General features: G+C 33.4%; 11 protein-coding genes and 2 non-coding genes across 13 annotated transcripts; 7 read left to right on the plus strand and 6 right to left on the minus strand.

Annotated features, from left to right (window-relative positions):
- Positions 1 to 48: 48 nt before the first annotated feature.
- Positions 49 to 687, minus strand: NAEGRDRAFT_44705 (uncharacterized protein; the record flags this gene model as incomplete). Its single annotated transcript, XM_002673501.1, has 1 exon — positions 49 to 687. One exon carries the CDS (start codon positions 685 to 687, stop codon positions 49 to 51), a length of 639 nt encoding a protein of 212 aa, XP_002673547.1.
- Positions 688 to 1,867: 1,180 nt separating this feature from the next.
- Positions 1,868 to 1,940, minus strand: NAEGRDRAFT_t518. The gene has a single exon. It is a non-coding gene; the product is annotated as a tRNA-Met (tRNA).
- A 103-nt stretch (positions 1,941 to 2,043) lies between these two features.
- NAEGRDRAFT_71408 (uncharacterized protein) lies at positions 2,044 to 3,189 on the plus strand (the record flags this gene model as incomplete). Its single annotated transcript, XM_002673422.1, has 1 exon — positions 2,044 to 3,189. One exon carries the CDS (start codon positions 2,044 to 2,046, stop codon positions 3,187 to 3,189), a length of 1,146 nt encoding a protein of 381 aa, XP_002673468.1.
- Positions 3,190 to 3,289: 100 nt separating this feature from the next.
- NAEGRDRAFT_58973 (uncharacterized protein) lies at positions 3,290 to 6,065 on the plus strand (the record flags this gene model as incomplete). The annotated part of the gene is made up of 3 exons (XM_002673423.1): positions 3,290 to 4,223; positions 4,659 to 4,865; positions 5,191 to 6,065. 3 exons carry the CDS (start codon positions 3,290 to 3,292, stop codon positions 6,063 to 6,065), a joined length of 2,016 nt encoding a protein of 671 aa, XP_002673469.1.
- Positions 6,066 to 10,462: 4,397 nt separating this feature from the next.
- On the plus strand, positions 10,463 to 12,491 carry NAEGRDRAFT_80920 (uncharacterized protein; the record flags this gene model as incomplete). The annotated part of the gene is made up of 2 exons (XM_002673424.1): positions 10,463 to 10,928; positions 10,974 to 12,491. The coding sequence occupies 2 exons, from the start codon at positions 10,463 to 10,465 to the stop codon at positions 12,470 to 12,472; spliced, it is 1,965 nt and encodes a 654-aa protein (XP_002673470.1). The 3' UTR covers positions 12,473 to 12,491.
- Positions 12,492 to 12,577: 86 nt separating this feature from the next.
- On the minus strand, positions 12,578 to 12,880 carry NAEGRDRAFT_71413 (uncharacterized protein; the record flags this gene model as incomplete). The annotated part of the gene is made up of 1 exon (XM_002673502.1): positions 12,578 to 12,880. The coding sequence occupies one exon, from the start codon at positions 12,878 to 12,880 to the stop codon at positions 12,578 to 12,580; it is 303 nt and encodes a 100-aa protein (XP_002673548.1).
- A 282-nt stretch (positions 12,881 to 13,162) lies between these two features.
- NAEGRDRAFT_t513 lies at positions 13,163 to 13,235 on the plus strand. The gene has a single exon. It is a non-coding gene; the product is annotated as a tRNA-Met (tRNA).
- Positions 13,236 to 13,731: 496 nt separating this feature from the next.
- NAEGRDRAFT_71414 (uncharacterized protein) lies at positions 13,732 to 14,613 on the plus strand (the record flags this gene model as incomplete). Its single annotated transcript, XM_002673425.1, has 1 exon — positions 13,732 to 14,613. One exon carries the CDS (start codon positions 13,732 to 13,734, stop codon positions 14,611 to 14,613), a length of 882 nt encoding a protein of 293 aa, XP_002673471.1.
- A 137-nt stretch (positions 14,614 to 14,750) lies between these two features.
- Positions 14,751 to 16,827, minus strand: NAEGRDRAFT_71415 (uncharacterized protein; the record flags this gene model as incomplete). The annotated part of the gene is made up of 2 exons (XM_002673503.1): positions 14,751 to 15,276; positions 15,326 to 16,827. 2 exons carry the CDS (start codon positions 16,825 to 16,827, stop codon positions 14,751 to 14,753), a joined length of 2,028 nt encoding a protein of 675 aa, XP_002673549.1.
- Positions 16,828 to 17,098: 271 nt separating this feature from the next.
- Positions 17,099 to 19,916, minus strand: NAEGRDRAFT_58976 (uncharacterized protein; the record flags this gene model as incomplete). The annotated part of the gene is made up of 1 exon (XM_002673504.1): positions 17,099 to 19,916. One exon carries the CDS (start codon positions 19,914 to 19,916, stop codon positions 17,121 to 17,123), a length of 2,796 nt encoding a protein of 931 aa, XP_002673550.1. The 3' UTR covers positions 17,099 to 17,120.
- Positions 19,917 to 21,043: 1,127 nt separating this feature from the next.
- NAEGRDRAFT_51566 (uncharacterized protein) lies at positions 21,044 to 23,755 on the plus strand (the record flags this gene model as incomplete). The annotated part of the gene is made up of 1 exon (XM_002673426.1): positions 21,044 to 23,755. One exon carries the CDS (start codon positions 21,044 to 21,046, stop codon positions 23,753 to 23,755), a length of 2,712 nt encoding a protein of 903 aa, XP_002673472.1.
- A 1,473-nt stretch (positions 23,756 to 25,228) lies between these two features.
- On the plus strand, positions 25,229 to 25,654 carry NAEGRDRAFT_51567 (uncharacterized protein; the record flags this gene model as incomplete). The annotated part of the gene is made up of 1 exon (XM_002673427.1): positions 25,229 to 25,654. One exon carries the CDS (start codon positions 25,229 to 25,231, stop codon positions 25,652 to 25,654), a length of 426 nt encoding a protein of 141 aa, XP_002673473.1.
- A 386-nt stretch (positions 25,655 to 26,040) lies between these two features.
- NAEGRDRAFT_71419 (uncharacterized protein) lies at positions 26,041 to 27,668 on the minus strand (the record flags this gene model as incomplete). The annotated part of the gene is made up of 2 exons (XM_002673505.1): positions 26,041 to 27,259; positions 27,571 to 27,668. 2 exons carry the CDS (start codon positions 27,666 to 27,668, stop codon positions 26,041 to 26,043), a joined length of 1,317 nt encoding a protein of 438 aa, XP_002673551.1.
- Positions 27,669 to 27,786: the final 118 nt, after the last annotated feature.

Below are 27,786 nucleotides of genomic sequence, written 5' to 3' on the forward strand. Positions count from 1 at the left end.
AGGTTCAGTAATTAATATAGGATTTATTAGAATGAATTCCATTACTATTTATTGTTGTCCTGAAACAGCTTTCCATGCAGGTCTTGTTGAAATCTTTTCCCACCAAGCTTTAACAAGTGGACGATCCAACAATAAATTACCCAATCCAATAGCGAACAACAAGTTTCCATATGGTAAGTGATACAAATCGGCTAAGGTGAATTGATTTCCACCAATGAATTCTTGTTTAGCCAACACTCTTTCATAGGCATCCAAATTGAGTGCTAACTTTTCACTCAATTGTTTGACACGAGTTTCATCTGCAGCTCCATATCCCATCATGCCCTTAAATAACTTTTCGAAAACTAAACCAGAGGCATTTGAATCAAAGTAAGCAGTCTCAATGGAAGCACCTTGTTCGAATAGACCCAAAGCTTTGAGCTCGGTTGGAATGAGTTCAGTTCCTTGGCTCTTATGTTTGGCTTCCAAGTAACGACAGATGGCACGAGATTCATAGATCAAGAAACCATCATCTTCCAAGACTGGAATGACACCAAATGGATGTTTTTCCAAGTAGGATGGTGACTTGTGTTCGCCCTTCATTAAATCAACAGGAACAAGCTCATATTCCAAACCTTTCTCCTTAATTGTGGTCAAAACACGTTGAACACAAGTAGATTGAGCAGCACCATAAATTTTGTAGACCATTTTGTTATTTGTTAATAGTATATAATACAGTTAAGTTGTTTTTTTGTGATTGAAAATGCATAATCGTTAGTGTGCCATTTATGGTGGATTCTGTACCGAAACCAAAGCGCTGCCGTGAGCACTAATTATTGATCTGTGGAATTTGCGCAAGAAATGGTTGCCATTTCATCCTCTTGGAAACTTCACAATCTGTCATTAAGAGAATGATTTTATGTATTTCAAAGCATTGCAATTTCAGAAATTTCAGGTGAAGTGATTAATATTTCACAATTTAAGAAAGAGAATGGCTACGGCCATATCACGATGAATGCACCTCATCCCGTCCGATTTGAGAAGTTAAGCATCGTCGAGCCACATCAGTACTGAGGTTGGAGACAACTTGGGAACCTGTGGTGCTGTAGTCTTTTACTTATCAATATTGCTTATTGGTCAATCGTCCAGTTGCTTCTCTCATTCTTTCCATTATTCCAAACAAAGTGTTAACCACTGATAAAACTGCTCCATCATCAATAATGATCAATTAAGATTTGCTACATGTTCAAAATAAATGACATTATTATTTATTAAAATACCACAAACATTTTGCCATTCTTCACTCTAGAACAAACAGAATAAAAACAATGTTCCTTATGCAATTCTGAAAACCATCTTTCTCGGCCAATTGGCTTTGATCGAGTGTAGTATCTGTTCTTTTCAGTTTAATAGCTGAAAGCAGCCCACGGGTTGCATTACTATTAACTCAATTTTTTGTAGGGATCAGGGTTTGAGCTTGATTGCTCACTTTGATTGGTTTCAATCAGACATTGCACAAACCGTCAGATTAGGAGCCACCCAACTCTTTTAATTAATTGAAAAATCATTGAACAAAGACAATCTCAATCAGAGTAAAATTGAGCTTTTTACAAATTCCGAGCATGTATGATGACGAAGATATAGTAAGCATGCTGAGGGACTCAAAACAGTCATTGATTGGTGTTGATATTGAACAATTTCTTGTCGACATTTGAATGCAGTTGGCAAGTGCGAAAAGGAAAATGAGAAGTGGAACGATTTCAAGAATGAATTATTTGATTAATTGAAAGTAGAAACAATTAGGAAATTGATGTTGTTTTTTGTTCTCCTTCATAACATAACTATTGGGATTAGCAACACTTAAAAGCTATTGAGAGGATGCAAAAGTTGGGGTCTGTGAGGATCGAACTCACGACCTTAGGATTATGAGACCTACGCGCTACCGACTGCGCCAAGACCCCGACACATTATAAACCTTTTACAGTTTCTTCATTAACCTTAACTGAGTTCCTAGGTTTACCTAATAGGAACAGTTTTCTTTTGTTCATATTCAATTCGAAAAAAATGTTACAACAAACAGAAGAAACAATTGATGAAAAATTAAGATCAAATACAACAACAAATTGGAAAGACATTCCACTGGAAGTGTGGACTCATCACATTTGGTCGTTTCTTCACCTTCCAGAACTTTTTTCCATTCGTCTAGTTTCTCACGAATGGAACGATTTTTTATTGCATCACGCAAGAGATTATTTGCTTCACGTTAAATTAAATCGGATTCATATGCCTTCTTTTTTAATTTGTTGCAAACATTTGTATTTTAATAATATTGGAAAATTGGATATGAAATTTATAGAGTACGCTCTTGAGCCGAAACATCAAAAACCACTTGACGAAACTGAAAGAAAGGAAATTGCAGAAAGTTTTAATCCCTTAGAATATTTTCCAAATCTTTCCAGTTTGAAACTAACTCTTACTGATGTGAAATCATTGGAAACTGTTTCTCCCCAAATTGCAAATATGAAATATCTCAATGATTTGGATATTAGATCAAATTTAATGACAAACAAGTGTTTGAATACAATTCTAACACAACCTGTAACTTTAATGAGTTTAACTAGATTGGATGTTTCTGTGAATGTGTTGGGAACATCTTGTGTCGAATTTATCAATTCAAATCCTCATCTCTCCAATCTGAAATATCTTAATATGAGTAATAATCAGTTGCTTTTATTCCATACTAAGGTTGAGAGTGTATTCAAAGACACTTTGGAAGAGCTCTATGTCTCTGATTGCTCCCTCAATATAGAATCTATGAAGAATATTTTGGTGAGCTATCCAAAGTTGACTACATTGGATTTTAGTTTCAACAAGCTTGAAAAAATCAAAAATTTATATCAATCTATTCAATTAGAAAACGATACAGAAAAATACTGCAAACTTATTCGATTAAACATGTCAGGATCCAAATTAAGAAATGATCAATTGGAATATATTGCCAAGATTCCAATCTTTTCAGAATTGAGAATTCTAGATTTGAGTAGAAACAGAATCAACAAATTAGGAACTGAAAAACTAGCTGACGAATCAATTAGTGTCTTGTCCAAAGTTGAATATCTGGATTTGAGTCGTTGTGGAATTGGAAAAGAAGGTGCACAAAATATTCGACAAAGTTCAATATTTTCCTCTCTAAAATTATTAATTGAATAAACACTCATTATTCTAATACTTTGAAAAAGATGAATTTGATCAAGTGGGAGTTGTTAACTTTTTGTAAACTGTCAATAACAAACAAGCAACGTTTAAAAAAATGCAACAACAAGATGATATGGAACCCTTCGCTTCCGAACGTAAAGAAAAACTCCTCTCTGAATCACTCTACGATGTCGAACAATGGGCAAATGAATTAATTGATCCGAATACTCAAAAACGATTGACTCCGAGAACTTTCTTCTTGGATCTTTCCATAGAGGAAGGTACTGCAATTTATCATACATTTCAGCAGTTTGTTCTTCATCATCGGAATAAATTTACTTCCACTGATGAGAAGGCTATGAAAAATTTGGAAGGAAGAATTGCTGATTTTCTGAAGGAACATTTTGATGGAAAGAGAGTGTTTTGTAGATTGTCAACGAGAAGTCCGAAAGATGCTAGTTTGTTCGAAGGTTCTCATTCGTATGAGGTAACTAAGGAAATTATGAGAAAGCAATGGATTAGGAATTTTTATTTGAATAGAAGGAAAACAATGAAAGAGGATCAATCCTTTGTTTATACGAATGAGGTTGAAGATTTTGAAAATTATGTAAAGAATGAAATGAAATACTATGAGGAGTATTTGATTTTTATGAAAGCATCTCAACAATCTCTATCAGTTTCGAATGAAAAGGAAGTTTTGGATGTATTAACTCATTCTGAGAGAGTACTCAGAGATTTGGTGAGAGCATTGGATTTTCCATCAGTGTACAATATGAAGTTAATTTTTAGAGAGTGGTGTCCAGAGCTGTCTTACGAATATGAATTTAGAGGATTTATTCACGATTTTGAATTGATGGGTTTAACACAATACGATAATTCATTCAAAATTGATGATTTGATTAATAATAAGGATGAAATTGCTCAATCAATATTGAATTACTACAATACCACTGTTAAGCCATTATTAATATCCAAATCCAATGACCCCAATTCTGCAATTTCAAAGTGGAATGGAAGAGTGATTATGGATTTTGCCATTCTACAACCAAGTAAGGAAGTTATCATTGTTGAATGTAATCCATTCAATGATGGAACAGGCGCATCACTATTCGAGGTTGACAGATCCTTAATTGTTGAAAATTACTCAAAAACTAATCAATTAGATTTTAGAGTTGTAACAAATGAGTTGTACAATGAAATTCTCTCTCATGGCACTCATGTTTGGGAGAGTATCTTCTCCTCAACAAGAGAGCAAATATTGAAAGAAACCAAACAACAAGCTCAACAACCATCCTCCTTCTTATGTAACATTTTATAAATTAGACTAAACGATTGTTACATTGACAGTTAAATAGTTTATTTTTCATTCTAATTGGCTTTATCGAATAATAATTCATTTCTAACTGAATTACAAAACTGTTCAAAACAACCACTCAATCAATAAGTACTATTTTAGATCAATTTCGTTCAATTTTAATTGACAGGAGGTTACATCAACTCAACCAAAAAAATGGGTAACCAACAAACAGCACAACTCAAGTCAAGAGCATTGTCTTCCAATAAGATTCTCCTTGTTGCAAAGGGAATTTATGCGATTGATGTACCAGAAATTACAAACAAGCAAATGTTGCTTGCCTTGAAGGAAGGTGCACCAAAATTAATCAAGTTACAAATTCACTTGAGGGATCAAGGTATGTGTTTTTGTTCCCTAAACCTATCTAAATATGTATTTTGATGTTATTATTGTCGTTGTCGTTGTTTATTGGTGTGGTGTTCAATTGATGAATTAATTATTCTTGTGTTGTGGAAATTTACTGTAAAAAATTGTGATGATGTGATGATGATTTTAATGTGATTATATTGTTGTGTATTTGTGAATGTTGATGATAATGTTGGTAATTTATGCTTGATGATGATGATACGGAATGTGTTTAATAATATTAATATTTTGTATAAATACATAATAATAATAATAATATTTAGATAATGAAATTATTCCTAGCAATCCACCAACAGTTCAACATCCACAATTTACCTTCCCATTGTCTAATGATTTATCATTCTCTTTCAATGATTATCACTTATTCTTGCCAAACTTGGAAAATTTGGCTTCATTGAGTATTGTTGCTACTCTCGAAGTTCCTCTCTCACAAGAAGAACAACAATCCTCTCTCACTAGTGTCTTGAGTATTATTGGAGCTGCATCGGATGTGAATCAAGTTCATTTGGGAGAGTGCATTCTCGATTTGAGAACTATTAGAAAACGTGATGTTTACAATAGTGTCACACTTTCATTGATTAGAAATAACAAGGTTGCTGGTAAAATTGATGTACAAATTGTTAAACCAGGTTTGAAAATTGATATTTTGGAATTACAAAATTCAATTGTTTCCTATGAACACATGAATGGAGTTACAATTAATGAAACTAATTTATTCTTCAAGGCATTTGATAGATTTGTTGAACAAACTTCAGATGTTCAAGAATGTAGAAAAGCCAAAATGAAAGTTGAATTATCTGCCCAACAATGGATCAATTTTCATAGTGAAGAACGTATCTCAGTTGTTTCTATTGACACATGTCACACCAAGAGCAGTTCTGGATATGAAATGTACTCATGCAATGTTTGGTACAAGTACAGATATGAATTCCTTCAAGAAACTCATCAATTAGAACAAGAAAAGGAAGCAAGACTCTTAAAGGAAGCTGAAGAAGCCAAAAAGAAATTGAAGCCAGAAGAAGTTGAAGATGATTTAACTGATTCAGAGGCATCTGTTGATGATTCACCAACCAAGACCACAACTGAGACAACAACAACAACTAATACCACTGAACAAGCTGATACTGCCACAACCAGTACTACAGAAACACAAGAAGAAAAGAAGGAATAAAGTATTGATCTTTAAGGTGCAATATTCTCCCTCATATTTGAATCAATTTATTAAGGAAGAGAACTTGTATATCGGACTTTGAAGCCCTCTCATCTATATCTCCATTACATCTTCTTAGTTACTCGGCTCTTCAATACTAGTCAGCATTCACATCCTCACACAGAGTGTTGCTTTACAAACGTGTCAGGCTATTGAGAATCCAAATCACTTCTAATTGTTACTCAAAAATGTTTCAAATTGGAACTTACCAAGAAACGAGTGTATGTATTACGGAGCAATCACAATTAAAAAACATTGAAAAAATCATCTGTGTAGTCTTCTGTATTATTATCCACCAGACCATCATCAGATAATTATCATCTACGAAAGAAAAAAACGTGAGGTAGTGGTGAAATATCAAGAGTTTGTTACTAACAATTTTTAGCAAGAACAACAACAACGGAAAGACGTTAGATTGGAATCAGAAGACAAAAATTTAAAAAAAGATTTTTAAAGTTGTGTTGCTCTCACTCTCCCTAACTCTCTCAAATATTGTTGGTCTGATTATTTTCTGATAACAGCAAGATAATAACAGGCAACAAAACATCTAACAATATATATTATCTACGTGAGGAATTTTGTGGCTGGATTTATTTTGATGCAAACATATTCTGATCAAATTAGAATACTACAACAATAAGAGCAATTATTCCCTCTGTCTCTTTGATCATCATTATTATCCAGTGTGATTGATTAATGGATTTTTTAGATTATATAGGCTTTTCAACAAAAGACAATCAAATACCGAATGTGTTAGTATCATAATTATTTCAATTATTTTGACCTTTGCAGAGCAATGAAAGGAATAGATTTTTCTGAAACAACAACTCCAGTATGGCTTTTAGGCTTGGAGTATCAACCTTTTCTTGTTTGCTCTGATGAGCAAAATGGAGCCATGTTACAAAGTAGTTTTATGGCTACAACAACAACAAATTCATCATTAACATTTTCTACGGACAATCCTAACCCTGTAAATCATCAAGCCTTCTCCTCAAATACATCATCTTCAGCCAATGATGAAAGTTCTCCTAAAACACCCTCCAAAATCGGATCATTCTTCAAATCAAAGAAATCAAAGAAAAATTACACTGATAGCGAATTGGTGAAAATCTACCAGAACAAGTTGCAATTAGAGAGTTTCATGTTAGATTTTGAATCGAGGTTTTGGTTTTCCTACAGAAAGGAATTTGAACCAATTTCTAACAATCCTCTTGTGATTGAGCCATTACCAGGTGGACCTTCTGATACATTCTCCTACTTGGGAAGTAATAGTAGTAATGGAGGTGGTAATGGTGGACTTTTGAGTAGTCAAGGATCACTTTTGAGTTCTGGAACAAGTAACAATGAGGATATTCCTTTTTACAATGGCTCTCCATCACAATACTATAATAATGGTACCAACAGCAACAATAATAGTTTTTCCAAATCGAATTCAGCCTCTTCCTTGAGTAAGCTGTATAGATATGTAATTAATTATGCTTCTCTGACATCAGATACTGGTTGGGGTTGTATGATGAGATCAGGTCAAATGCTATTGGGTCAGGCTTTTTTAACACACTATTTAGGGAGAGACTTTAGACTGCCTATCAATGACAAGACAAGAAATATGTATGAAATCATTAGATCATGGTTCTTTGATACAGAATCTGCCTATTATTCAATTCATAGAATTGCTCGTGCAGGAACATTTTTCGGAAAGAAAGTTGGTGAATGGTTTGGTCCATCCACAATATCATATGTCTTAAAGTTACTTGTTGAGCAACATTTGAAGGGAGAATTCATTTTGCACGTATCGGAACAAGGAGGAATTTACAAGGATGAAATACTTGCTAAATGTGAATATGATTTTGAGGAATTTTCGATAGATGTCAATAATATCCAAAAGGAGAATACTACCTCTTCCTATCCACAAATCGAATGCATTGGACCAAGGATAAAGACAACTAAAAAATGGAAACCTCTCATCATGGTCATTCCATTAAGACTCGGACTTGAAACATTTAACACTGATTACATTCCATCCATTCAGAAAGTTTTTGAAATGCCACAGACACTCGGTATCATGGGAGGAAAACCAAAGTCTTCCCTCTATTTCATTGGATATCAAGACAATGAGGTTATTTACTTGGATCCACACACGACACAAAAGTCTTCCAGCAAACAAGAGACCTACCACTGTAAAACTCCACTCAAATTACCAATCTCAAAGATTGATCCATCTATGGCTCTTGGATTTTTATGTAGTACCAAACAAGATTTTGAAGATTTTTGTACTCTTGCAGAAACTCATTTAGCTTCACGATCACATCCTTTAATTTGTATTAGAGACCAAAAACCTCAAGAACGAGACTTGGACGTCATTTCATTTGATGATTTGTCAGAGAATGGTGTTAAAGACGACCTCGATGACGACATTGTCATTTTGTAAATATAAAATATAGAAAGTTCAATGATTATTGTAAGAAAGCAACACACTCATTTACAGTTTTCTGTTGCAACCTCTGTAACTGTAGTCTCATTGGGAACTGTAGACTATCCAATACTCTAATTGAATTTGTGTTGGTTGTTCAAAATTATCACTAATTCTCCTCTCGGTCAATCCAAATTTCACAATCCAATCTTTGTCATCATCACTTCCAATAATTAAACACTTTACAACTAGTCCACTTTAAGAAACAATTCAATTTAAAATGTAACAATGAAATATTGACTGAACAAAATTGTTGAACGAATCTTACAGCATGAAGTATGATAGATTCTTAAAACATTTGAAATGTTTGAATCAAAAAGTCAACACTGTCCATTTAGTTCAATATCATATTTCTTTTCCTTTTATGGATGATAACAAGCCTCACAAGGATGTGTTCAAAGTGTTTTTTAAAACTTACGTACTGTCCCAAAGCAATAACATGTCTATAACTCTCAATTCTTCATATTATATTAGCTTAACATTTCATCCTTCATTTCCTCTACATTCTTCCACTTTTCATGATGCACTCAATCAACGGGAGACGATCCTTCATTCACTTCACTTACACTTTACAAAACTTCAACAGAGTTGACTATAGAACAACAAAGTGTTTTAATTCACAGTACTATCAATACATGTTAGAGTATTAATTACAAAAATGACAAAGATGAAACTTTAAAGGAGAGACATTTGTCATTTAATTCATTGGATAATTGCAACACCACCATCCAATCTAGTTTATCAGCCAAAATTATACAAATTTAAAAGTGTATTTTTGCGCAAAGAATTTCTAGTCAACCACAAACTAACCAAAAAATAGCCTTTTATGGAGAGGACACAACAAAAGAAGATTGTCAATGAAAACAAGAAGAAATAAAAAATTAGGAAGGGCACTAGAAGTGTCATGCTTTGATGAGTATTGTCTAAACATTCTATTTGTCTTTAAATAAATCAAAAAAAAGCAACGAGAAAGGTTTCGGATCATCACCTAAAACGAAACTAAACTAATTCTTCTTCTGTTCTGACGATTGTCTCGAGTTAGCAATAATCTGTATCCATTCCAAGATTTGCAAATAGACATTGTCACTAGATCCATCCAAACAAAGACCCAAAGATTCTCAACATCTTTTTTATTCGAATCCGGCAGAAACATTTAAACATTTTAAATTCTGCACTATTTAGAAACGAGAAAGTAACCAAGGACTGCGTATTCTTGTTGAATTGAAAAAAAACAGTTCTTTTTAATAATAAGACGAAACTAAACTATTTGTAAATAATAACTAGAAGACTTTAAAATGCAATCGGTGTGTGTTGAACGATGGAATGAAAAGCAAGTACACTATTGGCTGAGTCATTTAGACGAATGTCAAGTGTGCACCGATAACTTGAAGTTTTTATTAGAAACTTGTCAAATAGACGAAACTAAAGAGTCTCATAATGAACAATTCAATGAACTGCCCACCAACACCACCCACTCTCCATCCACATTATCATCCTTCAAAGAAATGATACCCTTCTTCAAATATCATGCTCTGCTTGGAATTGATTTATTAGAATTAACACTCGACGAATTATTTTCAATATTTTTCAATGAAGAAAACCAAGAAGAGAACGAGGATGAAATTATAGATATTCCATCGAACTGTAATATAGAGGATGAATCAACGAAATTATTGATTCACAAATTGTACTACCATTTATGTATTTTAAAATTTAACAATCAAAATTCTGTAAATAATATTAGACAAACATTTAATTATTGCACTGAGTGCATAGATAGCCGAGTTAATTCGAGGATTCATTAAAATAAACTGCCATAATAGTTTGCTTACCTAATTAAATTAAATTATTCATTGCGAAATGTTGACAGTTGTCACTTTAAAAAAAAATGAAACAATTTCTCACTAGTGTTCTGGCACTGCTGCTAACTGTTGTTTTACTGCTTGTGATGGTAGTGAGTTGTCATGATGCTGCCGACTCGATCATGAATGGGAAGTTTATTTCAATTTCTTCCAGTTTCGAATATTATCAAGATACTCCGTACAATGTAACTTCAACAATTTATGATTTTACCAACATTTCCGAAGTTAATAACACATTCCTCTATACTTATGGATCAGAAATTGGTTTTTTAAATTATGGAATTGCCTTCCAAGTGATTAGTTTAATTTTCGAATTTATTTTAATTGCCATGTCAGCCACACCATTGATTTCTAAAAAAGGAAGAACTTGGCAGAAGAAAGTACTATTGGCATGTTGTTTGAGTGCTTCTGTTATGGAGTTTGCTGCTCAACCTTTTGATGTGTTGAAAGTGTTTCATCCAGTTCAGGATAAATCTATTGGAAACGTTGGTGGTAAGTAGTTTAATTGAATATTGAATCTTTGATCAAATATTTCAGTTCTAATTCTTCCAGTCTTTCTTGCAAAACTTCAATTCCATTCCATTTTTGGTATTTTCGTCTATTTATTCTTCCACATTAATCGAATTATTTTAACAATTGCCGAAAGAATTAACACTAAAAAGAAGAGAGAAGAAATGAAGGAACATTACAAGAAGGCCATTCTTCAAGCTATTGCCTCTAAAAAACCATCTCTTCCAGTTTCCAATAATTTACACGAAAGAGAAAGACCAAGATCCGCCAGCATGGATAGCGTTCATTCAGGCACTCATTTAATCAATGGAACAACTAGTTCAGTACCAGGATCAGTCAACACAACAGGAACTCCTGGAAATAAGACACCACCCAACATGTTTGCCACAATTAGTTCACCAACAAGTTTGACACCTTCAATTAATTCAGTTTCGTCTCCAGCGAATGATGAATTATGGTATATGAGAAAGCAAACTGTTTCTCCAACCTCTAATCAAACATTGATTGTACCAAATGTTCAATTGAGATCTAGTTTGGATATTGCCACATCAAATGCTCATCCAAGTGTTTCAACATTGGCAGTGAGTAGTAGTGTTTCGAATAGTGGAGAATTGAAACCATTAACAAAGAATGCACTCCTTCTACCAAATAATCTTCCTGGAAGTAGAAGAGGAAGTACAGCTTCAAATATTTCCAATTTTTCAGATACATCAGTGAGTGGATTACTAGTTCCAAATGCAAAGAAATATCTATTCGATCCAAATATTTCACGTGAAAGAAAGAACAGCAATACGTCCACTAATAGTCAATTGAGTGAATTGGAAAAGACACTCGCATTGGCTGTACCTACTAATTCATTCTATGAAAAATATCCAAGTTCTAAACTTGTGAAAATGATCAAATTTATCAAGTTTTCAATGATTGCAGTTTTAGTTTTGGATATTATTATTGGATTCCTTGATATTGTAGTGTTGGGTATTTTCTACTTGTGGGATTTGGTTGGACCAGCTGATACTGCATTCTTTGCAACTCTTGACATTTATCCATTGGTAGCTCTTATTCTGGCAGTTATACTTTCTTTCATGATGATTCTGTTTGCATTTGTCAATTTGGCACAAGTTATTGGACTCACTGTAGCTCTCTATCTTCATCCAGATCATGATGATGCAATTAAGAGTGCTATTTTGGGCCATCCATTACCTTCCAATGCTGGATCAACTGGTCCACTTAAAGTAGCTCTGGAATCAATTGAGGAAAATCGTGTAAGATTAGTCATTTCATCAGCAGTGATTATTTCTCAATTATTTGTGGCTGTTTTCGTTGCCATGTATCCTATCCTCTATCACAGCATGATGATTCAGGGAATGAGTTTCCTCTTCCAAATTATTTATTATTTTGGAAGAAGAATTGGAACTTTTGGAGCTATTTTAACAATTTACATGTTATATTCTCCATTCTTTCACATGTATCATAGTATTACAAAAATAGCAACTACCAAAAATAAGAGAATTCTATTCTTTAGATAAATAAATTATTATTAACTGGATATTATTTATCGATTGCTTATTTACAGTATTTGGAAAGATATTGAGATCGCAATGATTCATTGGATATGTACAGATCAAATTCAATTAAACAAAGCTTAAACTATGTGCAACTTTTTGTAAAAATGTTTTTGGTACTTGCTCTTCCAAAAGATCTGGAAGGATTGGTCGTCCTACTCCGTTCTTTTTTCCAACAATGACGAAACCTTTAGGTTCTGATGGATTTTCTTCTGCTTTTGGAATTGTTGGTTTCTTTTCCTTTACAATTGTTTCGGTTTTAAGTTTGGATGAATAGTTTCGAACTGAGTTTCTGCTAGGTGAAAGTAATTTGTTTGACCAAGAGATGGTGACTCGGCAAAGTTTTGATGATAATCTTGTAATAAACGACATTCTCTTTTTGTTGGAATTGAATTTGATTGTTTTCTTTTGTTGTCATAAATATTTTTTACCAAGTTACATGGACAAAGAAGGGTAACATATCTTTTAATATTTTGATTGGATTGATTTAACAAAAATACATTGCCAAAAGTGACAAGATGTTTCATCATGTGTTATTAAAAAAATAGGATGTTCTCCTTAAAGATTAATGATTTAATGAAATCTTGGTTGATATAATTAAGGTGGGATTAATGTATTTTATGAATTTTAAAGTGGAAGATTGATTAATGTGTCGGGGTCTTGGCGCAGTCGGTAGCGCGTAGGTCTCATAATCCTAAGGTCGTGAGTTCGATCCTCACAGACCCCAACTTTTGTTGTTTGTTAATTTTTATTATTATTTCTACTATTGAAATACTCTTATTATAACTTGAATTCGCATAAGAACGAAGAAGCAGAGTTGATTCATCGATTTAACTTGTCTGCTATTTTTAATTTTTGAATTTCAAAAATAAATATCCAAAGTTATCCCGTTTATCCTACTTCTTGATTTGGAAAAAACGAAACCAGCAGTGTCCAAATCCATCCTAATTTTACGAGCACAACCTTATTAAAAACACTAAAAAAAATGTCTAAACACCTCAGCTGTGTCTTGTTATTACTGTTACTTGTCGCCATTGTGCATGCTCAAGTTTTCGAATCTACTTCCAACTTTCGTCCAGGATTATACGAAATTAGTTTCAACTCTTCATTGCCAGTTTCTTTTGGCAGCTCCCCAAATCCACTCCCACCACACGATCCATTGGATCAAAACCATCATTGATTACTCATCCAGAGAAGTCAATCGTCAATTCAAACTTTCTTCCATGGAATATTTAATTTTCAAATCCTCCGCAAACTTTACAATTTCTCATGAAATCAAAGAAGCTTTTGGAGTATTATCTAGCAAGAATACTCACATTTTGAGAATTCCATCACATGGCATTGAAAGATTATTCTCCAATTCCATTATTTTGACCCATTCGAATAAGAATGTTCTTTATTTGAAAAGAAGTTTCGGCTACAATCATTACGGACCTTTCACAATTAATTTAGGATTTAAATTTAGAGAATCTGATGATCCAGAATATACCATGTACTCATTTCCATCTTCAAACATTTTGGAAATTTCAATTCCTATCGAAGTTCCAACTTCCAAAAAATCATCAAACTTTAACACACCTTTCTATTTGTATATTCAATGCAATTCACTATCTGAGGAGTGTCCATTAGAATTGAGAGTAGCCAACACAGAACATACTGATATTTTGACCATTGTAACCATTTGTATTATTGGCGCCATTTTACTTTTTATTGCAGCAATTTCACTTCCAAGTTTGTACATTGCCTGTAAAGGAAAAAAGAAAAATTCTGAAAAGGTAATTAGAGAAGACTCGAGAACACAAGATGGAGAAACACATCACGTCAATAATGAGGAAATGTCTGGTCAAATTTGTAGAGTTAGCTTTGAAATGCCACGTCCATCCATTAGCTCTGATATTCCAGATGATTTGTTGATGAGATATAGATTACAAAACTCTGCTAGAAATCAACAACCTGTTGAGTTGTACACTGTTAGCAATGAACAAGAATGTGTTGAGTTGGAGGGAAATCCCAGTCCCTGCCCAAATCAAACAGAAGATTCTGATGATTCAGCGGCAGTTCCATATCAACAAAAATCAGTTTACAATAAGGAAAGTTTCAAGTAAATTGATGAGAAGGAAACGCTTTCCAATAAAAGAAATGGAATTTAGAATTTTTTTTTTCACTTCTTTTTGAAAATGCTCTTCCTATTGAGATAGCTCCATTTACTTTCCAATAATTGTTTCTTAGTTGACCATTATTCTTATTTATTTGTATGACAAGCAGTGAATAATTGAGCGCTCTTATCTACTAAATTCCTCTTCACCTCTACAAGTCCCAACTTTTTCATCATTGGTCGATAGGTTTCGTATAAATGTTCTGAACTAAACAACACATAAGCTCCTCCCCAAAACACTCCTCCCATAATATAACTCGCAATTCGATGTTTAAACATGATCGTCCACAAGGTTTCTCCCACAAATTGTTCCGTAATAAATCCCAACTCTGACACCACCTCATAAATCATATAAATCAATGCAAGTAAAATAAGAATCAAATATTGAGAAAATTTGAATTGGAGAAAATAAATCTTTCTCTTCTTTTTCAGCATGAAATAGATTTTCAGAGAATAGGTAAAGATAATTGACCAGGAAATGATTAAGGCAATGAAGGCAACTGGCATTGACAGGACTCGAATGTAACCAGAGATGATTTTTGCTGTGAAGGCAGTGACGATACAGGCAATAATGAGAATCATGAGGAGAATGGAAGCACAGAATAGGATTATTCTATTGGAAAGGTTTAAATTACTTTCGAATATAAAAGTATATTACTTACAAGCCATGAATGGAAACTTTCTTGTTTTTTCCGTCCAATTTCAATAAAACTTCCACAAATGATCCAGCAAGTGGAATATTATAAACACAAATGAAAGCTAATGAAGCTATTAGAAAGGTAGTAGTAGGATAAACTGCTGTTCCATTAATACCGTAAGAAGCAGCATGCAATAATGCATTCATGAATAAACAAAAAACACCCATCAGCAAACTGACAACTGTCAACAATTTCATGTCACATAAAATTCTCAATAATTCATGTTGCAAATGCTCCTTCATTGAATTTCTAACTTGTTCTGATCCTGCATTCTTATCCTTGTTTGGTAATTCTTCTTTCGTTTCGGCTACAGGAGTAGAAACTCCTTCAAATGAAATCACAACTTGATCTGATTGAGAACTGACAACTTGAATAGGAGTTGAACAATTTTCTGAAGTAGTTTCTTCATTAAGAATTGGTACTATACTAGCATTGGATGGGCTTGGTGAGCAAATTTCCTTCAATGGCATTATTTTTGCTGTAGACGAAACCATTGGAGAAACTTGAAGTTTCTTTTGAGATTTCTCAATCACTGTCATATTTTGTCTGGCAATCATGTGATCCTTCCACTTTTTCACATTCCTCACCAGAATTGGAATGAAACAAATTATTGTAATGACAATCATTTGTAAAGTGTGAAATAGAATTTCAATTATTTTCAGAGAAGGATGCGAACTCAGTGGAACCCAAAATTTCACATAAACACTTGAACATTCAAAGAAGGATAATGTTTCAAAGGTGATTTCACTTGAATTGGAGCTTGTTGATGTGCAGTGGCATAGCAGTGTTCGGTTGAAGAAGGGAATTGTTGACATTCCACAAGTTTCTTCCATGTTTCGTCCAAATATTACGTCCAATGTTTGAACTTTAGGGTAAGCACTCTGCTGGACAATAGCTGGTAAAGTTTCTGTATGAAATTGTTTGAAATATGGATTATTTTCTTTACAAAACATGAAATAATTGAAGGCGTTCACCAATTCGAATAGATTTGCTTTCGTATTTCCGTTTTGTAGAACTATATCAAAACCATTAATGAAATAAATTCTTTCAATCGTAAAATTCTTCTCGATTAATAAACTATCCAGATACGGCACGAAGTATTGAGTCATTAAAGTGATATTGTTGAACATTTCGAATAATTCTAAAGTTTGATTTCTCATGACAGCATTCGAATTCAAACTAGCACAGTAAGGAGCAATATCAGACTCCAACATTACCAAATTATACTGATAATCCACCAAAGAGGCTCCATTAATAACAAAATTCTCTCGGAATAATGCATTCGGCAGAGAATCACAATTATACGAATCCCAATTCTGCACCATATCATTGGTGTAATTAAAATAATAACCAGCCACCACACTGAGTTCTTCTCCAATATTTTGCAATCTCCAATAGAGTGGACATGTAGAGGGTGATGATGATGAACTTGTTTCAGTCAATTGTGCACCAAACACTGAGGACATCATAATGAGGAGAATGAATGTGAGATGAGATGAAGTTGTCATCATGTTGTGTTGTTGCATCTTTTTTTACTGTGTTATGAAGGTGGGCAACACTGAAAACTATTTGGGCTCAATAATCGTTGATGAGGCAAAATAGAGATAGATATTGTTTTGGGGAACGGAGAAACTAATCAGTTTCCATATTAGTATGAAAAGGAAAGGATTGCACTTTGATTTCACTTGTCAAGACGTCGTTCACCTCAAACACTTGATGACTTGTTGCCTTAACATTGTTAACAAACACAAGGTTGTCTTTATTCTGAAATTATTGTTGCGACTGATTGGCTTTTGATAATTTCCTTAAGTCTTTCAATTTCCTTTTGTTGTTCTTCAATGAGTCTGTTCTTTTCTTTGAGAAGGTCGATGGTTGCAAATTGATTACCCGAAGATTTTCTCTCAAGGATTGGAACTGCCTTTTGTGCTACATTGGTTTTGTATTTTCTCTTTAGGTTGTTTACCTTCTCAAGAATTTCACCTGCTGTTGGTCTATTGTTAGGATCTGTATCAATACATTGCTTAACAATTGCCATTTCTTCTGGGAACTTTTTGACCATTTCAGAAGGTATTATACCATCTTTCAAATCTTTCAAAATAAATGCTCGTTCTGTACGGGTTCCAAATGGATGCAACAATTCAAACAAAATTACACCCAAACTATAAATATCAGCCTTTTCATTATACTGTGAATTGGATAATTGTTCCAAACTTGCATAGAAATATGTGCCTACACCCACAGTGTGATCAATGTTTGTTGGACTACATGGTCTGTTCATGATTATGCACGAACTTGAATCATGAGGTCCATCACAACTTGCTCTATTGTGATTTATAGTTTCAAAGCAATATTTGGCAAGTCCAAAATCTCCAATTTTAACAGTATTGTCTGATGAAAGGAAAATGTTAGAAGGCTTCAAATCACGATGGATAACTCCTCTTTCGTGTATATGTTTGATGCCATCACAAATTTGACCAAAGAAATGCAATGCTTCATTCATATTCAGCTTCTTATCTTGAGTTCTTTCAGTTGACCATAACCAATCATCTAGTGTATGAGGATTGCACAACTGCATTTGAATGAAAAGTACCATCTCGAATTTGTTATTTTTCTCATTGAACATGTCTTTGAGTACTCGGAAGAGATGGCTCGTAGTCTTTTTCTTTTCTACAGCAAATTCAAGATAACTCATATCTGTAGGAGGTGAAAAAGGGAGCTCGAAAGTTGATTCCATATTTGCAACTGATCCAGAATTGAAACTAGTTTCTGGGCTCATCTCGAAAGTTAAAGTGTTAGGAAAAACTGTTTTAGGACTTCTTCTATTGACATCAACATGAGGAATAATATCATTCTCTTCCTCATCATCTGAATCAGTAGCATATCCCATACTGGAGAAACGTTCCAAATTAGAAGTGCTCATTGATGATTTGAAATCTGATCGGTCGTGATTAGTGTGAGATCCTCCAGTTTCATCTTCTTCTGGTGGAAGTTCATCGTCATGCATACCATTGGTGTTTGGCTCAAACCAAGCTTGGTTATATCTTACAATATTTGGATGGTCCAAAGCTGCCAAAGCTCTCACTTCTCTAATTACTTGCTTGTAGACATCTTTTAATTCTTGACTATCTTTGAATGAGAATTTAATCTTCTTGATAGCATAGTAGTGACCATCAATCTTGTGTTTACAAACGAACACAACACCAAAAGCACCTCTACCAATTCTTTGTTTGTGATAAAAATCTGATTTGTATCTACTAGGACTGAAAAAGAGTGAATCAAACAAAGGCAAGGATGTCAGTAAAGTTGAAGATTTGTTTGGTGCATATTCATTACTGTTAGCTGAGAGGAAGGAGTGATAACTTTCCGATCTTGGCAAGCTGCCAACCTTTGGTGCTTTGCTTTTTCCTGTTCCACTCACATCATCAGGTTGTACCTTTGAATGTTTAGTGTTGATGTTATCAGTGTCTTCCAGACTGATTGGCCAATGCTCTATCACATCCTTCACAAAATCCTTACATCTCTTTTTCAGAACACGAGGATCCAACAAGCTAGTATCATTCAGAAATCCACCAGCGTGCAACTTTTTACACAATGAAAGGAAAAAGTTAGGATCTGGATTATATTGCCTTGCCACATGTTGTAATAAGAACAATACAAGGGTATCCTTCTTGTCTGGTTCCACTCCGATTTGTTGTTTAACAGAAGAGAATGAATCTTTTTGCTTTGCTGCTTCCAAACTCAGTGAAGAAATAGAAATGTCAGCATCACTGTCTTCATATTCCTCGTTTTCATTATCGCTTTCACTATCAGAGTTTGCTTCCGAATCTTCTCCAGAATCTTCAGCCAAGTTAGATTTAAACCAAGTTTTTCTACTCTCTTTCATCTTGCCAAATTCCGTCTTTGGTTGGTAGGATTTGCTCATGGATTTGTCTTCATCAGACTGTTCTCCATCAGATTCATCCGAAGAAGATGTAGACTCTTCTTCAGATTCTTCACTATCGGAGCTTGTGTAATACTTTTTCTTTGGGAAAAAGTTTGGTTTTGCAGAGGATGACAAGTATCCTCCTGATGGGAGTGTAGAGCTCAAAACACCAGCCACATCATCCTCTTCGTCCTCTTCAAAATCTCTTCTTCTATGTTGTGATTTGTTTTGCAAAAATTCATACATTTCATTTACAAGTACCTCATCATGAGGACTCAGCTTTTTTGGTGTCTTTTCCTTCCTTTTAATTTCATGAAAATCATTACTACTTCTAACAGAAGGAACAGAAGAACGACTCGTACTTTCATCTTCCAAATCATAGTGTAGCGATGAATCATAGGATCCAAATATTTTAGAATCTGGAAGATAATTTTCGTGGTTCATGATGATAGGTGTGGACTTGGTAGGTGTTTGTCTTGCTTTAGATGATGGAAATGAGGGTATTGGCTTGGTAGTAGTGTTGTTGTTGTTATTACTAAAGTAAGATCCAGTAGGTAGATGATTAGAGGGTGTTGTTGGAGATGCACTCATCCCTTTGTGTTGTGGTGGTTGTGGTTTTACTTTTTGGAACATGTTGTTGCTGTTATCGTGGAATAGTGGATTATATTAATTTACAAGTCTATAGTTGTTGTTTTGTTGTATGTTTTACAGGATTATATATTCATTCGTTTTGTCTCGGGTATAGGTTTTCAAAATCCACACAGATGATACCAAAATCCGATTCTAAATTCAAGTATTTACAAAATGTTGTTATTGTTGTTACTATTATTGTTGTTGTTGTAGTAGCAAAATATTCTTCAACTTGCTATCCAAAGTCAGTGATTGGTGAATGTCGTCGCAGTAGCAATATCAGAGAGATGAGAGAAGAAGGACGGTTGCTTGTCCTTGATAGCCAGAGAGCGGGACAGTATTGAAATTTTTTTAAAAGAAAAACTTCAGCTTCAGATTCTCTCTACGTGGTGGAAGGCAGTTGTAGTACTACAAGAAAGAGAACAAGATATTCTGAACACAATTGAGAAAATGATGGTATTTTGCTGATTTGCGGATGGGTTTATTTTCCAGAGTCACTCAATCAAGGATTTTGATCAAAAAGATTGGTTTTCTTTCTTGTATCAATATTCCGAGAATGATTGGATTTTTTTTTGATTGAAGTTAGCGCCCAAATATTCTTCTCCTCTGAAGCTTTAAAAATTTGAATCGGGAAAGTTTGAAGTTCGGAAGAGATTACCTTATCTACCTCATGAATGGTTCATGGAAATGGAGAATGGACTATTCAATGATCAAATTTGATTGTATTGAGAGATTGCTTCGAGAATTTTGTTGGTTGCATGTGAAGAAAATCTGTTGTGTTTTATTACAACGGTTTTTATTTGAAGTTTGCTCAGAGTTTACAATGACAAGTCATCATGCAAATTTGTACAATCAAAACATTGAACACGTTTTCAAAGAAATTTATTGTTACTAACTGAATGACGGTGATTCATCATTTCCTGAAACGTTGATTTAGAACTTGAGATCTTTTTCAATGTTCTCACCATTAGAAACTAAAAGGAGTACTAGAGCATTGAATGTGTGGCCACACTACAGTTACTCTTTACCATATTTAAATGTGTTCAATTTCCAAACCAACGTAGCTAATTGCAACTTGCATGTAACTGTTATTTGTTCCGTTGTAATCAAGTTCATTTCCATTGAAAAAAATGTCTGATTTGCTCCAGCAGATTGTTGGTGATGAGGACGAATACTATGATGACGATGACGACGATTATGATTACGATGAAGAATACAATGATGAAGAAGAAGAAGGAGGAGAAGAGGAAGAAATAATAGAAGAGAATGATGCGGAAGAAATTATTGAACAAACTAAAGCTAATCTAACATTTAAAAATCACTCCGAACGAAAGCAAGAATTAAAACAGAACAAACATACAAAATCTAAACTAGTTGCTTCCAGTAATGATAATCATCATCACTCAGAACAAGTATTAGAAATTTCGGAAGAGGAAATGGAATACTATAAACAATTGAAACTCTATGGAATTAATGGTCCACCAAAGAAGGAAGATGGTGAATTGAATGAGGAAATTAATTTCAAATTGGATGTTTTACAATCCTCTAAAATGTTTTTCGAAAGTGTACAGCCGACATTGGTTACTATTTATTCTGGATCTAAATTATATGATGATCAGTACAGACACCTTCGTCAAAATTCATATAGATTAATTAGAGAGAAGGGTTATCAAACAGATCAAGAAATGATGGCAGCAGAGTTGACTCATCCAAGATTATTAGTGGATATTATGCCTCTTTCAAAATCTATTGACTATGTGCAACAGATTATGAACAGAACTGAACATTTGAGCTGTTTATCATCCGATATGAAATATTTATATATTTATGGAGGAAAGTATAGAAATTCACTTCGAGATGATTTTATTCAATACGAGATACTAACAGGTAAAATGAATATTTACAATAATTTGAGTTTAGCATCCCATATTGATAATTATCAGGGAACTTGTATTGTAATACCTCCATTATTTGGTGGGGGAATGTTTGAGCATGATGGTAAAGTCTATATTATTGGAAAGGGAGAAAAATCTCCAAGTACTCATATTTACACAATTGAAAATCTTAGAGAACCAATGAAGGTTAAAAACGGAATCAGTGCAGGTTATCCTTGGTCATATCAGCATGTAAATACTATATTTAATAGTAGAACTTTTTTTACTATCCATCATTCATATGAATCAAATGTTTTGGAAGTTTTCTTATTTGGAGGAAAATGTGCAGAAAAAGCTATGGATGAGATGATTAATATTCACATTCCAATACAAAATTCATATGTACAACCTATTACCTATACTGTATTGACAAAACCTAAAGTTGGAGAGTGGCCATCAGCAAGATATGGCCACTCTTCTTGTAACATAGCAAATCTTATATTTATTTATGGTGGTATAAATACCAAGAATCAATTATTGAATGATCTATACATGTTCGATACAACCACTCAAGTTTGGACTGAAGTCAGTGTCGAATCAATGCTTCCACCACCTCTCTTTAAGCACCAATCATTCTCAATTAATAACCAATCTTTTTATATATTTGGTGGTCAAACTCAACACGACGCTTCCAACTCACTATTTAGATTTGATATAACAGACAAGAAGTGGTACTTGATCGAGGTTATTTCAGATGAAAGAAATGCAAAATTGTCAGGTCATCAATGCTTGGCAACCAGTAACAAGTTATTCATTATTGGTGGAGTTTCTGATCAGGAAAATACCAAATCAATGAGAAATTTCAGTGTTCTCTTGAATGTGAGTGATCCAGGAAAACCTATCCCAATCTGTAATTATTTATCTACCAAGAGAAGAGAAGGATATTTGTGTGACATTATTTTTAGAGTTAAGGATATGGGAACCGATACTACAAGTCACATTTTGGCACATCGGTGCATTCTAAAAGCAAGATGTTCCTACCTAACTGAAAAATTTTCAAACTGTGTAGAAACTATGAATACTCATAATTTTGAAGGAACATTTCTAGATGAGGAAATTGGAGTGGTGGATATATCTGAATGTCAAACACACATTTTTGAAAAATATTTGGAATTCTTGTATAGTGGATCTCTTTATTTGGAGAATTTAGAGGTGGTTAGTCAATTTTTGGAATTTGTAAAGAATATTTCTACAGAAAGACACTACCCTTCCCTTCAAAAGATTTGTACATTGGATAGTAGAAAGGATTTGAGTTTGACCAAACAAATTTTGGCCGATATGCACAAGGATTTTGCCACTCTGATTGACGACAATACCTATAGCGATGTAGTGGTAGTTTTGGATCAGGAAAATATGTTTGAAAAGGATTCTGTTCCTATGGAAGATGGGGAATTCAACGAAGAGCTTCTTTCTCCTCTCACTTCAGCCACTATTTCTTCTTCTGGAATTTCTGTACATAGGCTCATCATGTCCAGATCACCATTCTTCTCTAGAATGTTTGTAACATCTGGCATGATGGAAACCAAAGAGAAAGTTGTACACTTGTCAGACTATTCCAAAGAAGTAATGATTGATCTCTTAAAGTATTTATACACAGATATTATTCAACTCTCTCCAAGCAATTGTTTGGGTGTGCTAGTATATTCCCTCATGTTTGACTTGACAGATTTGGCAAGTTGTTGCAGAAGAATGGTAATTTCACTACTGGACAACAGCACTGTGTGGGTGGTTCATGAAATTGCCATTCTCTACAATGAAAAATCCTTAGAGAGCGAATGTGAGCACTTTATTGCTAACAACTTTGTGACTCTGAATTCGAGTTCTGCATTTTTAGACCTGCCAGATATGACTAGAATTAGAATTAAACAACTCTACGAAAGAAAGTATCATAAGAATAAGACTAAATGAACTCTAGATGGTGGAAAGGTTTCAAAGCAGCTTGATTCTCCAAAATAGAATTCTATTGTCATAGCTTGCAGTGGAGAAGCTAATTTGATGAGATTCCTTTTTGAATAGTTGTAAACTGTGAATGTGTTTTGAATGGTAGATTCCTCTTTCATTTTCCAACTTTCCAACAAATTTCCATTCATTGCCATTTTGCAATTCGAATAGAAATGGTGCATTATCATAACCAGCAGCTATAAAATGCTGTGTTGAAACAAAAATTCCACAAGTAAACGCCAATCCACTGTGTAATATTTCCTGTTTCGGATAATCTTTAAAGCTTGGATCCAACTTATCATTCGTATATCTATAAAACAAAATTGATGAATTTGAACAAAGAACTGCCAACCATAACCCATCTGGAGAGAATTCCAAATAATTTGCCTTATTTTCCAATAGCCTTCTCATATAAACAGTACCATACCTATCTTTTGTTCTTTCTTCATTCCACTTACTTGCACAATAGATCAGTAAACTATTCGAAACATCCACACAAGCAATAGTTCGACAATTGGGATGCCAAGCACAAGCAATTGCTGCAGAATTTAATTTCTTTAATTTTGCAAATCCAAAAGCAGTTTCTTCTTCATAATGACAAACAGAAAGAGTTTGATGAGATCCAACAGCAAATCTAGAGCCATCTTTCGCCCATTTGCAGAAGAAACATGGAGAACGGCTTCTTGTTAGGATTTTGATACAGTTTTTTAAAGTGTGTTCATGATTTTCGTCTAGTTTCCACAATTTACACATCTTTCCAATAGAATAGGTTGAACAGGTTACAATCGTGTTGGTTTCTTGATTCCAATCAAATTTAATTTCAGTATCTATGGTTTCCGAATCTTCATCATTCAAAGTAGAATCAATAATATATTTACAATCACTTTTCGAATAATCCATTCCGAATTCATTATCTGAATCCATACGAAACGGATTAAAATCTTGAGGAATTTGATAAATAAATATGAGAGAAGTATTTTTCTTGCTGATTGCTAATAAATTTCCATTCCAAACGTGATGTGATAGAAATTGTTCACCAGTGTTTGCCATTTTTTTTAAATGAAATTTTTGTAAACTTCCCTTTCATTGAATTCACAGAATTATTACAATTTTTTCATTAAGCACCAAATCTATCGAAAAACCTTTTTAAGGTTCAGATGAAATCTATTCTCACAAATAGGAAGTATACAAAATAAATGTCCTATACCTCCGATTTTTTGATGGAACATGTCGGAATTATTTGTTTATCTCCTTCAACAGCAAATCTCTAGCTCGACAGAAAACCTTAGAATAAAATTCAAAGCTAAAACACTGAAAAAAACGCGCCATTTGTTGCGAGCTGCTTGAAGAGTTTCATTTCTATTGTCGTTTTTCTTTATTTGCTTGATAATTTTGATATATTTTGTTGTAATATTAATAATTCTGTATTAAAAAACAATAATGGAGGATCATAATAATTCAATGTTAGTTTCACGTTCGGAATCATCCCTTTCGTTAGTTTCCAATCAAACCAATGAACCACTTCATAAGAGAATGTCGAGTGGAGTTAGTTTGGATGATTCCATTGAAATTCTGGAGGAAGGAGCAAATTCTCATCATGGTGATTCCAATGATGTAGATGATAATCATACAAAAATACAAACAACAACAATTAATGGACAACGAAGAATTGTGGGCAAACAGCAGCAAGAAAAGAAACATCTTCCTCATGAGCCTGGAATGTTCTCTACATTTGTTGATTCGTTTTTGGAATATGTTGAAGATGTGTTTGGATTGGGAGGTGATGCAAATAATAATAATGGAGAACATCAAACTCATGATCCTACTGTGGATGCAAAGGCTAATTTTAGTAGTTTTATCAATTAATGAATATCATTTGATGAAGAGTATATTATGAATATCATATGATGAAGAATAATTTAGGATTTAATTGTAAATATTGTAATTATCAATGAATTTGGATTATGAATAAACACGTCTCTATTGAGAATAGAGCTACGTGAGCTTGACTTTTCTCTACTTTTAAACTTTCAGCAATTAATTGATAGCATTGACTCTTTTTCCAATTGTTCTTTTTCATCACTAGTGAAAGTTGAATTAAATTTGAAGATGTTCATTTCCATATCTAATGATTTCAATTGTTTTGCCTTACTAATAACCTCCAATGTTTTATCATTTGTACTTGAAAAACCATATTGACATCCCAAACAAGTAGAGCTGCATGTTGCTATCTATTCTAACAACACAATAATTCATAATAACACACAATTTGGTTCTGATTTTGCTTTGTAATTTGTCACCTCAACTTTTGTCTTATCAATTAAAAGAGTTTTCAATTGATCTATTTTAGATTCATTTCTAATATTATTTGCTTGAATAGCAAGATGTTTCAATTGTTTCATTTCATTAATGTATTCAGCTCCAATATTTCCAATTCTATTATAACTAACATCAAGTTCGGTCAATTGTGTCAGTTGGCTTAGAAATTTACATCCTTCATCAGAAATATTATTAAGAGCCATGCTAAGATCAGTCAATTGGGTCAGTTCACTAATATTTTTACATCCATTATCGGAAATATTATTTCCATTTAGATATAGAATAGTTAGAGATTTCAGATTGGTGATGGATTTGATTGAATCATCGCCTATTGAACTTGAGCAAATGCGTAAGTCAGTTAATTGTGTCAATGTAGATAAATATTCGAAACTTTCTGCGTTAATCTTATTGTAACTGAATCTGAGACAAGTTAATTGTTTAAATTGACTGATATGTTTAGCTCCTTCACTTCCTATCTCATTATGACTAATATCAAGTTCAGTTAAATTACCAAGTTGACTAATATATTCCGTTCCTTCATTACGAATACTATTATTATTAATTTCCAAAAACATCAACTGTTCCATTTCACTAATGAATTTAGCCCCTTCAGCGCCAATTTTGTTATCATAAATGGAAAGTCTTGTCAATTGTTTGAGTTTTCTAATTTTCTTACATCCTTCAGCTCGTAGATTATTCTCTATTATGGTAAGAGTAGTTAAGTTTCCCATCTCACTAACATATTCGACACCTGTTTCACCAATATAATTGTTACTGATATCAAGATTGGTCAATTGTTTCATTTCACTTATGGATTTAGCACCTTCTTCACCAATTCTATTACAATTAATTCCAAGATTGGTCAATTGATTGAGAGCTACAAGATATTTAGCACCTTCTGCACAAATGTCATTCACACCAATATTAAGAATTTTCAATTGGCTTAATTGACCTATAAATTTAGCACCTTCTGCTCCCAACTCATTTGTTCTAATATCTAGATTAGTCAACTTTAATTTGGTCAAATAACTAGCTCCTTCAGCACTTATATTATTCCCATAAAGATTAGCACTTGTCAATTCTTTACATTCGCTCAAATATTTCACACCTTCATTTCCTATTCTATTGTAACCTATTTCAATACTTGTCAATCTTTTAAAATAATTTAATTATTATTAAATCCAATTGATATTGTCGATTTGTCTTCCACTTTTAGAAAAGTTACATTTTGTAAAAATTGTGATTTTTGCATTCGTGAATTCTTGTTGTAAAGTTTCAATGAAAGTTTCAATTTTTTTACAATATTTAACCACTGTTTGGAAACAAGTGCGCAATTTAGAATTAGAAATTTAAAATTTCGAGAATGACACAAGAAGGAAAGAGTCTCTAATAGTGTATCGTCTGAGAATTGTTTCGAATAATTGTTTGTTTCTTCCGAATTATTAAACATTAATTTTTTACACTCTATTCCGATACGTGGCGATGATGATTCTTGTTCGGAATGAGAGGATTTAAAATTCGAAACTGGGACTGAAAAATTCTTATTGTTCAATTCACTCATTTTTTTCTATTAACTTTCATACTGTAAAATATATTTTACAATTTTGTAAGTGTCTTAGCAAAAAATGATGAATAAATTCTGTTTAAAAACCTTAATTTAAATGGTTTTCAAAAAATGC

The sequence above is a fragment of the Naegleria gruberi genome (genome assembly GCF_000004985.1).
Source record: "Naegleria gruberi genomic scaffold NAEGRscaffold_46, whole genome shotgun sequence".
NCBI lineage: Eukaryota > Heterolobosea > Eutetramitea > Acrasida > Naegleriidae > Naegleria > Naegleria gruberi.